The 12,845-nt window shown below is 29.9% G+C and overlaps 1 protein-coding gene across 1 annotated transcript; it reads left to right on the top strand.

Annotated features, from left to right (window-relative positions):
- The first annotated feature begins 388 nt into the window (after positions 1-388).
- Positions 389-1,871, top strand: LOC141661206 (uncharacterized). The gene is made up of 4 exons (XM_074468192.1): positions 389-490; positions 868-1,047; positions 1,149-1,393; positions 1,475-1,871. The coding sequence occupies exons 1-4, from the start codon at positions 389-391 to the stop codon at positions 1,869-1,871; spliced, it is 924 nt and encodes a 307-aa protein (XP_074324293.1).
- The last annotated feature ends 10,974 nt before the right edge of the window (positions 1,872-12,845 follow it).

The raw sequence follows: 12,845 nt of genomic DNA, 5'->3' as shown, positions 1-12,845 counted from the left end.
TATGCTATTTGCAACATCAAAATGTTTAGAGATGCAGTTAAAAAATAAGCTATACTGGAGAGGAGACCTATTAAGTAGTGCAGGAACTATGGAAGTAGGGTGAGGTTTATTTGTGAAGGGAAATGTGAGTGGAAGATATATGCCTCAAAGCCATAGAGGACAGACACCTACTAGATCAAGGTGTATAATCCTAAACACACATGCACACAGACTTTTCACCAGAAACAGATAAATTCAAGATGGATAGCTAACTATTATGAGGATGATATCAGAATGAATCCCACATGGCCCTTAGCCTCATTCCTACAGAAGGTGGTAAATGATTGGAACTTTCATGTTTCCATTTTTGCAATAGGCAGGGCAAAGAAGAAGGCATTAGAGAAAATTAATGGGAACCATTGATCAGTATGGGAAGTTATGGGAGTATGGTAATGAGCTGCTGAAAGTCATGCCTGATAGCACTATCAAATTGATGACTGAAGAACATGAGGTGAGTGATGGTAGAAAGAGATTTAAGAGATTTTACATTTGTCTTGGGCCATTAAAAAGGGGATTTAGGGCTGGATGTAGGCCTCTCCTGGATTTGGATGGTTGTCACTAGTAAGGGCCATATGGGGGCCAATTACTAGCTGCTATAGGTACAGATGCCAATGATGGCATGTACCCCCTAGCTTGGGCCATAGTAGAAGCTGAAAATTCTGACAGTTGGAACTGGTTTTTGATGAATGTTAAAGAAGATTTGAATATAGAAAATGATGAAGATGGGCATTCATATCAGATAAGCAGAAGGTAATTGCTTTAATCTTGTCTCAACTATACAGTACCATAGTCTCATTAATTGTGCACCTTCTAATACTATTTTTGCAGGGTCTGATTGATGCACTTGAAGCTGTTTTCCCCAATGTTGAGCACAGATTTTGTGTGATGTATCTCTATAGAAATATGTGGAAAGACCATAAAGGAATTGGAGTTAGAATGTTGTTGTGGTTGGCAGCTAGGGCCACCACTGACTATACTTTCAATAAACACATGGAGGAGCTAAAGAAGGTATATATAATCTATATTGTCTTTACTATCTGCCTTATCTATAACACATCTGATATGTTGTTGACATGGGCAGCTGTCAAAAAAATGCTATGACTGGTTAGCTGAGAAACCAAGAAGCCAATGGAGTAGGAGTGCTTTCAGAGCAATGCAAGAGTGACATTTTTGTCAACACCCACTGTGAAGTCTTCAACAGTAGCATCACAAAGTATAGGGATCTTCCTATAATATCAATGTTGAAAGCAATTCACAAAGATGTGATGAGGAGGATACAACAAAGGAGGGACAAAATGCAAAATAGCTATGCTCTGAACCCCATATATCCTAATGCCATGAGGAGGCTGAATAAGTAAGTACTTTTATCCTAATTACAGTGTTCTCTGTGTGTGTTTTTAAGTGACTTATATGCAAAATAACTATTTATATGTAGGGCAATTGACCAAAGCAAAGGATGCCATGTTTTATGGAGTGGTGGTGCAAGATACTTGGTCACCATGACAGGTGGAGGTTATGAGATGGTCGTTGACTTGGAGGCACATAAATGTGCTTGCAAGAAATGGGAATTATCAGGTATCCCATGCTATCATGCTTGTGCATGCATAGCATGGAGTAAAAAAGGTTATGAACCATTTATTCATCAATGTTTTACTAAAGACCTCTTCTTGGAATGCTACAAATATATTGTTGAGCCTATCTGTGGTGAAGAGAAATGGACAGAGACCCCATATCCTAAACCTCTTCCACCAGAGGTCAAGCCTCAAACAGGTAGGCCTAAAAGAAAAGGAGCAAGAAAAATGATGTGGTTGGTGTTGATGCAACTAGGTTGAAAAGGCAAAATACAACTGTTAAGTGCACCTATTGCACTGAGTATGGACATAATACAAGAACCTGTCCAGCAAAGGTAAATACCAAACCTTTTTGTCAATAATTTGGTAAACACACACATGTAGTGCTAATGACTGTTTATCCGTGTGTGTTAGACTTCAGACATTACAAATGGATGTGAAAAGACAGTTAAGAATGAAGAAGTACATCCCCAAGAAGAAGGCACCAGAGGCACCCACAACTGGACAAACTGATATTCCTCCTGTCAGAATCCTATTCCTCATGAAGTTAGAAATGTGACTCAGACTGACATATCAGTTCATGAGGTGCAAGGAAGAAGGACATCACCAAGAAAGATAGTGAGAGTAAGGCAGAAGTACACCCCAAAGAAGAAGGCACCTGAAACATCTGAGTAGTTAATTCTTGTTATGTATTAAAATTACAAATGATTGGAGTTTATAAATTCTTTGAAGATCATATTTTGAAATGGTGTTCTTGTGTTGTACTTGCATCGGTTGTCTAGAGAATGTCATTTTGTCCTAATGCTCATTAGGGACAGATTAACTTTATCGGAGGTTGTTTTTATTATCTATCGTATACTTATTAAACTAGTGATTGTGGTTTTTTATATATGACTGGAGATTGGTTTATATTCAATTGTCCTTATTGATAGGAATTGTGTTTTCCTGTTCACAAGTTTAGAGAATGGTTTTTTTTTCCATTTTGCTGATCGATCAGCTAACCATAGAGATAATTTTTTTGTAAAAAGCGCAGGATGGGCCCTGCTCTCTTTTCATAAAAATTCTTGCTGCAATTACATGAAGGAGGGAGTTTGTTAAGGTATAAAATACTTTAACATTGCTAATGAATTTAAAAAGAATTGAAATCAATAGTAATTGTGATATCCACACATGCTGTAGACATTCCTTGGTTGATTGCAAGTACTAGAATCCTATAACAATGGTCATTTTTCCTTGTTTGTTTTAAACATTCATGTCATTTCAAAAATTTCTGCCGAACCACATTCCTCAACAGTTTCATCTCAACTCCCCACCTTATTTGGCACCTCCACTTCTACCTTATTTGGGTGGATATCAATTTTATTATAAAATTTATTATATTCTTTTTAACTTTGCTTATTTAATATATTATTTTTATGATTTACATAACTTAGATGAGGATGTAGTTAATAATATAATTTTATTAAAAAATTTAATATCAATTTTACAAAATTCTATAAGAATTACCTAAATTTAATATAAGATATTTTAAAAAAATAAGTATATACAATACTACTCCCTCCGTCCCCCTGTATTCTTTACTTACTTTTGCCTCATGCTTGACATGCACTTTAAGGCTACTATAAAATATAGTTCTATAATTTTTTTTTAGAATTTTCTTTTTCTGTATAAAAGTTTAAACATTATATTTTTATTTAAAAGAAAAAAATATTTAAAATTATTTAGGGAACCATATTTTACGGTAGCCTTAAAATGCGTATCGATCCCCCGTCCCCCAATGTAAACAACCCACCGGGACGGAGGGAGTATAACATAATAATACTATGAAGTAGAAAAATTTAATATCATTAAAAAAAAGTATTAATTTTATCATTCAGAAATTTTTTATATTAATTTAACAAACAATATTACTAGTTCAATATTCAGATTAATCACCCGTTCAAAATTATAATCGTTCAGAAATTATTATTCAGATTTAAATTTAACAAATAAGAATGAAGAAATTTAGCTTGAGCTTCCGTCGAATTCTTGCTTAAAAAATAATTCAGCTTGCCGTTAAGTTCAGAAGCTTGTGAAGGGGGCTATGTACCTAGATAACAGGGGAGAGCACGGTTCGGTTCGGCTCGGTCTTTTAATAAAATCGGAACCGAAACCGAAGATCATCGGTTTTAAAAATTGGAAACCGCAACCGAATCACCGGTTTCGGTTTCGGTTTCAAAAGTCCCGGTTCGGTTCTAATTTATCGGTTTCGGTTTTAAAACCGGTTACGACTTGAATAAAAAAAGTTCACTTCATGCGATTAAATTCATTATCCATCGCATATTTTTCCATTAGCAGATTGTAAACCCTGCCTAATGCTGGTAAAACACAACATTCAATTAATACAAAACCTGCTACACGATTATCTTGACTCTCATTTTTGGATCTTAGCTAATGATATCTTGATTCTCACATTCTGGTTAATATTGACATTTAAAGACACTGCTAACTAGTCATTACTCAGAGCCTAAAACTAAATTTCAACTAACATTGAACTATTGGTTATAGTTAACACCTTATCAATATGTTATGCTGCAGTATCAATTGCCAATCAATTTGAACTAATTCCATGTCAATTTATCTCCAAATTACATTTATTTTTTACTTTTGGACTACAACACAAGTCAATGAAATGATCTCGCATTTATTATTGATATAATACATATGTTTATTTATTAATATTTATAATAATCGGTTCGGTTTCGGTTTTATCGGTCCGGTTTAACTCCAAAACCGGAACCGGACTATTTGTAGCGGTTCGGTTTTTCGGTTTCTCGGTTTTAATTCGGTTCATTTTTAATCGGTTCAATTTTAGTCGGTTTTTATCGGTTTCGGTTCGGTTTCGGTTTCATTTCAGTTTTTCTGCTCAGCCCTACTAGATATGACAATACTGGTATACAAATATGTGAATATGATACGAAATGACACGAATAAGTAGTGTTTGAGTTTGAAAAATTAGTATACGAACAGAAAGTACATGGACACAAAAAACACGAATATAATCAGTATTGGGTCTGAGTTTCCAATATAGGTACACGACACGGAACGAAAGTACACGAAAATAAATAAATAATTATATTTAAAAAATATATAATATATATATATATATAATAATACCTAATGTGAATTTTACCTATTATAAATAACGTATATTTAATTGTAAATATTAAAATATATATATATTCATTGACTACATAAGTGAGCAATTCACAATTTAATTATTTATTACATTTTTAATAATTAATATTCTTCGTATATAATCCGTGTACTTTAGTATACTAAAACGGGTAAACACGAATAGATTAGTTCGAGTTAGTGTCAGCAAATTGGCATACGAATGTAAATCTGGGTCGGTTCGGGTTTAAGATTTGGTACACAAAAACACGAAAGTACAAGGAATATTTGTTCCGTTATCTGGTCTATATGTACCTTGTTAATGCTTAAATAAAAGAGGTGTGAATGGGGCTATGTACCTTGTGAATAAAATGAAAGAAATATCAGTTATTGAAAAATTTAGTTTGTTAAAATTCTTAAAGATAATTATGTTTTAATTAAAAAATAAATTTTAACTCACATCAATAATAAACAAATTATCTTTATTTTAATACCGAACAAATTCAATTAATTATATTCAAATTTATTTTAGTTTAATTCAATGATAAAAATACATATTATTTTATTTTAGCTGGTATAGTTATTTCTTATATTAATTTTTATTTATCATGAATCGTTTGTAAAAAGATTTTTAACCCGGATGAATAGCATGTATTGATTATTTTAGTCCGACGCAATTATACTGAATCATCTCTATTTTCATTTTATTAAAATAGTTTTGGATATTATAGAAATTGAAAAAAAAACTCATAATTATATAAATCCAAACATCTTACACACATATTTGTAATCAAATTTTTAATATTCCGACTATTAGGGTCGGATTGCAGTTATCCACAATCCTAAGCCTATATTATATCTAACAACAAATTAGGTAGACTTTAATTTTTTCTAACACGGATTAATAATATAAAAATTACCTTTAATTTTATTTTTAGGGTAAATTAATAATATACATTATTTTGTTTTAGCTTATGACCCGTTATATCAATCATCTAATTACAATTAGTTTATTTTTAATTTTATTTTAGCTCTGATTAAATATTATTTAATTTTAAATTGAATAGATAACATATTTGTTTTATTCTGATGATATTATATCGACCAACGCATTATGTTGTAGCCCGGTTTGATAAAATATTTTTTAGCTAGATCGGTAGTATTATTATATTGTTTTTTTAGCCTGATGACATTATATCGATCAAACGAATTTATTTCAAATTTTTTAGTCATTATATTTTTTTAATCTGAGCAACTTATTATATTTAAACTTTTATATTCTTTATTTTAACAATTTCTACAGGTTCAGGGCTCGAATCCCGTGAACAACATATTATTTATTATTTATTTTCAGTCAAGTCTCAAATTATCACAAACATCCTCTATTTGGTAATCAGTTGTTCAGTACAGTCGTTTGATATGACAAATAACAACCATCAGATCTAAAGTCAGATAGATGGGAATCGTTGGATGCAATAATAAAATAATATTTAAACTGCTCTCATGGATCCAAAGTTCGAACTCCGTCAACAACTTATTATATTTAAATTTTTATATTCTTTATTTTAACAATTTCCATAGGTTGAGGGCTTGAGTCCCGTGAATAACAAATAATATTATATTATTTATTTTCAGTCAAGTCTCAAATTATCACATAATATTTATTATTAGAACTTATCATTTTCTTCAATTTATTTTTCAACTATTGAATATATATATCAAAATATAATAATTTTAAGATATAATTATATTATTAAAAATCATTCAAGTGTTAAAAGCAATCCGTGCATCGCACGGGTCATAAGCTAGTATACAATAATAACCGCAATGGGTATAATTTGGTATACCCATTTTTTGATTGTTTTGGTTATCCCCATTTATGACCGTTGGATCTTTTTAATCAAGTGATCATGACCGTTAAATTCAAATACTAAAAAAATATACACTACTCATGCTCCTAGGTTCAAACCCCGCCAACAACAAATATTTATATTATTATTTATACACCACTAAAACTTCCAGGTTCAAATCCCACCAGCATCAAATATTTATATTATTATTTATACACTATCCAATATTCAGGTTCGAATCCCGCTAACAATAAATATCTATTATTATTTATAAATATATTAATAAGATAATGATCTAAAAAATTATTATAATTTTAAATAATATAAAAATATTAATGAAGACACGTGTATCGCATGGATTGTAAGGTTAGTTTCTATAATATGAAAATCTAGGCCTCAATATTTTAGCAACTTAAAATATTGATACCCGTCGGAACTGATGGATTAACTTACCGATTAGAAGGAATTAATGGGAAGGATGAGTAGGATAAATTTTTAATATTTTAATATTGTTTTAGGTTAAATGATTGTTATTTTATATTTTATTTCGTGATGACCTCGCCCTAGTTCACAATAGTGTATAAAATAGTGTATAAAATAGTGTGTCAAAATTTCAAGACAATACCTTAGCACGTGGTTTGATTCATACGGGATTTATCATTAACAGCATGCATTTGATCATATATAATATTATATAAAATAAGTAAAGTTTAACCAACATAAATTTTAGCAATAATAAACTAGACATGATCTGATCTAATAATAAACGAGACAGTACCTTGACCATGGTTTTATTCATGTGAAACTTACATTTACCCTGAAATTTCCCGTTTTTGAAACATTATTATGCATAACTATTGCCTGTAAATTATGCGCAACGATCACGTGACTTCTCCGATGATTATGGTTCAACAGATTTTGAATTATGATTATCTCTTCTCTATTTATTGATCTTCTTTACCATAGTCTATGTATATTACCAATTTTGTCAAACGGGGGCTTAATTGTCCTCGTTCACGTAACTCAAAAGAGATTATGAATCCCCAAAATAATGACGGCGGCACCAAGTAATAGTAAAGAGGGTTGGGTCAGTTGATTAAAAACAGGATAATTATCTTGTTGGTCACAGTTTCGAATCCCAGGGGAGGAGAATTTATGATTATGTCTCTTGAACCAGAGCATGTCGCTTAAATGTGATTTATGTTATCGCTTAAGTGTGATTTATCTTGGTTCACAGGATTACAGGCTATTACGTGATCCCGTGGATTTTACCCGGTGCGCACCGAAAGATAGCGGCTACAGATACTCTAAGATAAAAATAAATAAAATAATAATAGTATGTATATTATAAAGAGAAATAAGAACTATTATTCATAGGCCATTACTTAGTGGAAAACCCTCTTATACGAAGAACGGTGGATAATTATTGATTCTATTATACAATCTCTTCATAAATTATAAAATTTTATTTCAAAAAATATAAATAGTCGATGCTAATCTCGAATAATAATTATATTTAATTTAATAAAAAGTTTAACAATTAAAATTTAATAAAAAATTATTTTAAATTTGATTCGATAGTGGAATAATTTTGAATAAGTGTGATCCTACTGTGATTCTACTATGGAACCACTTTAAATTTTTAGTTAAATTTCAATGACTTTTTTAGATAAAAATCTTGTATAACTTCATTTTTTAACTTGCTAATTAATATTTATTATATATGATGAAAAATAAAATAAATTATATATTTTATATTTTTTTAATAATGGTTTTCGACGATTATCCATACGAAGATTGATTTCAAGCTTGCCATTATTCATATATCTATAATATGTAGACAACGGGCAAAGAAATTTGTTATAATATTGCATTACTTATTACATAATTTATAATAATAATACTAATATAACAATTATTCTTCTATGGGAAGACGTGGTCTTTCATTTCATATTTTTTATTTTACTTTCTTATAATTGGGTGGATGTGAATTATGAAACCAATTTAAGGGGTCATTTGGTTCAGAAAACGGTATGGGTTTGGAATAAGGAATCGGGTTAGACTGGTATGAGATTGATGAATCATTCCTCATATAATGTGTTTGGTTCGGTGTTGGAATGAAATCTGTTTAATTTAAATTTTTTATTCAGTGATTGAATCAAATTTTTATAAGTTACATATGTCAAATTTAAGTTAGTTATACAACTTACAAAAAAAAATTATATATACGTGATTAACAAAATTAAAATTTTAAAATTTCAATGTTAATTTATAACTTTAAAACAAATAAAATAAAATATTACTAATTTGTATTAAATAAAAATCAGTACAACCTATTTAAGATTAAACAACATGATATTTAAAATATATATTTAAGATTATATTTAACTTTAAATATAAAAATAAAATAATAAAATTTAATTTGATACCTTATACCTCTTTTTCAAACCCACCTCCATACTAAGGTATCAAATCTGATTCCAGATGGGTATAAGGAATGGGTATCAGATTTCAAAAACAGTAAACCAAACACCAGGTATGGGTTTGGAATGAACGAAACCCATACCTGATACCAGAATGAGCCGAACCAAAAATCCCCTAAAAAGTGTAAGAAAAGAAACATAAAAACATATATATTTTACATGGGTTGAATAACAGGGTCCTATGATTACAGGTAGAAATCGACCTTCTCCGCTAACACAATCTATCTCTTATCTATTTATTACTGTCATATAAAATACCAAATATTAAAAATTTTGGTACGATACCTATTCTTTGGTAAAAGATAAATTTACATAATTAACCCTGCATATAATTTTTATAAATTATCTTTTATAGTTCCTACACGGGTATAAAATAAAAAAAATACGAACCAAAAATCGATACACATACATGTTGTCACCAGATTCAAATACACAACAAGGTAGCAGGAAAAAATCATATTCATCTTAGTAAGGGTATATGGTACATGTTTTTTTGTTACACGCTAATTTTATCTAATTATCCTTACTTAATTAGTCAATTCCAATTTTAATTCTAATTCATATCGAACTATATACTTTTTTGTTGGTTAGTTAATTAGTCTGTCAATTATAATTATAATTATAATCATAACTGATATTGAAGTAACATTCATCTATCAATTTAAATTGTAATTTATATCAAACTCTATATTTAATTGAGGTTAAATTCAAGTTTTTCTACAAACTAAAATTCTAATTCATACTATCTATCCATCTATCTATACTATATTATAATAGATGAAACATTCAAAATTTGGTCGTTGATACCTATTTTTTGGTACACGCTGATTTATCGAATTACCCTTATTTAATTTTTCTAAAATAAAATTTACTTTTTTGATATAAATATGAATTATTAAAAAACATGAATTAAAATCTCACGTACCATCCGATCTCAAACACAAGCAGCCAAGCAGCAACAACAATTCATCTTCATTATCACAATCTTTCACTTGCGGCACGTGGTTAGAACCCCCGAACATCTAATTTTCATTCTAATTTAGTTGTGTTTATTCAGTTACTTATTTTTAATTATTTAGTTGGTTTATCTAGTTACCGTTTTTCGCTAAATATTTAGTTACCTTTTTGTTTTAGTTACCTTATGTTTTGTTCTTATTTAATCACCCATACTTAATTTAGTAGTATTATACATATCAATTTAAGTATTAAAATTTGTCATAAATGATGTGATATCGATGACTTGGAAATTTAGAATATTTTTATTGGTTAAATTTATGTGAATTATGTGAATACATGAGGTCCATTATTATTAATTGCATCGTACTAACTAGACCAGAACATGTGGCATTTGAGATCCGTTTTGGGTACTAATTTGGGGCCTCTAACATTATTCTATTAAATTATTCTTTCAATGTATTACTTTATTACATTCAAATTAAAGGTAATTTATTGGTCGACTCGATACAATGTCTCCAGCGAAATAAACTAATATAAACCTATATAGTAGTTTTACCTTTTTACTCTTATATTTTACTTAATTATCATTACTTATTTAAAACTTATTCGCAACAAGCACAACTGTTGTGCAAGACATGCTTGTACAATAACAAGACTAAGTCAAATTGACAACCCTAGGTAAGTTGTATTGTAATCTTAGTTTGCATTTTGTATTGTAACATTTAAAGTCTGTAAAAATGTCAAAGAGCAGACTGGAGTCTTTTTTTTTAAACAGTATCAAGCCTAAGAATTCTATCTGGAAGAAGATTAAGAAGATCATGCCTCAGAAGAATTATGAAGAATCTTGGAGTTGAATAAATCTGTTTTGAGAAAAATGTTCTAAGTCAAGTTCTCTACAAGTCACAGATTTAGTGTTATAGAGAAGTCATTCGAGAACTCCAGAATGACTTATAGAGAACTCAGGAAAGCTACTAGAGAACTTACAGATATCGACAAGCCAAATTGAAGATATAAAGATTGGAGATATCGACAAGTCATTTCTTCACTAGAGAACTCACAGTTATCGACAAGTCAAATATCACTAAAGAACTCTGAAGTTATCGACAAGTCAAATATCATTAAAAACTCTGAGATATCGATAAGTCAATTAGTCACTAGAGAACTCAGAGATGTCTATAAGCCAAAGTGAAGACATGAAGTGGAGAGATCTCGACAAGCTAAATTCTCTTATAGAGAACTCAGAGATCTCTATAAGTCAAATAAACTATAGAGTAATGAGAGATCTCGATAAGCCAATATACTTATCGAGATGTCAAGTTCTCTATATACCAAACTGGAGATCTCGAGGTAAAACTCAAAGTACAAAGTGCAGACCAATTCAATATCCAAGATTAATAATCAACAAACAATCCAAACAACTGGATTGACAAGTCTATAAAAAGCAGCTTGAAGAGTGTGCAAGATTAAGGGTGAAGATTAACTGACAACGGAAGATCAAAGTTAACACGGTATGCAAAGATATGCTAAGCCAGAAATAGAAGATTACTTGTCCTAAAATTGAATGATTAGTGACAGTTTACTAAAGTGAATATCATCTCTTATTACACACTGTGTAAACCAGTAGTTAACTATCATATAAAGTTAACACTGGTCCTTTGTTAGATGTAACAATTTAGATTATAAAAATCTTGCATTCTCTCAAGGAAGAAGCTAAGCTCATTAGCAACAAAGAGCCTAGAATTTTTGTAGCAAAACATTCTTAATTTTAATATAAAATTAAGTGATTTTTGAAAGATTTGTGTTCACTGTTATTCTTGTTTAATTTCGGTATTAACACATCTCACTGTAAGATTTAATTTACTTTGTTCCAACCATAAAAACTTCAAGAAAAGTAAAAATACTAAAACACATTCACCCCCCTCTGTGTGTTATTCATTATCTAACAATGAGTACATAGACTATAAGTGCTTGGCCGACCCGATCAATCACTAATTTTTAGCAGGCCACTCTCCCGAGTCCCTAGTGAAATTTAATTACTTCAATTTCCATGTAATAATTATATTTAACTGAATCACTCGATAATTCGATCACTAGTAACTTAAAGCACCTCAAAAGAGTAGCTTAAAGAGATATTTTCCTCCAGAGCTTTCTTTTCCCAAGTTATGTATATTAAATTTTACTCATCCCGAGGAGATTCAGCCTATGTCATCCAGCAAGGCAATCTCCAATAGTAACTTTATAAGCACCAATTTCTTTATATTTGAAATTAAAATTTTAAAAAATCATCTTCAATGACTGCCTTCTCTAACTTTATATTTAGAATAATGAACAGTTTCACTTCAAATATGAAGTAATATCGTAGAGATAAAGCAGCCATCTTTATACTGAATATTAGAGAAGGCTACAATATTAAATAATAAAATAACACATATCTCATGATGTGTATGGAGAAATTGAGTCCACTATATGTAATTAAACATATAATAACGTTTGAAGTAAATTTGAAGTCGTGATTGAAAACAAAATAGTGATTTAAAGTTAAAAAGGTAAAATATTACGAATGAGGTATTATAAAATAAATTTATGATTGAAGATAGCTTAGATAAAGAAAATTATATTCAGTTATGAGTGGACCTTAAAATTGGACACACCATAATACAAACAACCATGTCTTAAAACCCTTAAATTTTACATAAAGCATAATTCATCAACATCTTTCAAATAACAGATAATTCATATTACATGAGAAAAGTTTTTAAAGACAAAATAAAGCATGCCAACAGATAAATTCA

Source organism: Apium graveolens, chromosome 5 (genome assembly GCF_009905375.1).
Source record: "Apium graveolens cultivar Ventura chromosome 5, ASM990537v1, whole genome shotgun sequence".
NCBI lineage: Eukaryota > Viridiplantae > Streptophyta > Magnoliopsida > Apiales > Apiaceae > Apium > Apium graveolens.
The sequence above is the reverse complement of the archived record's forward strand: the minus strand, read 5'-3'. Positions and strand labels throughout refer to the sequence as shown.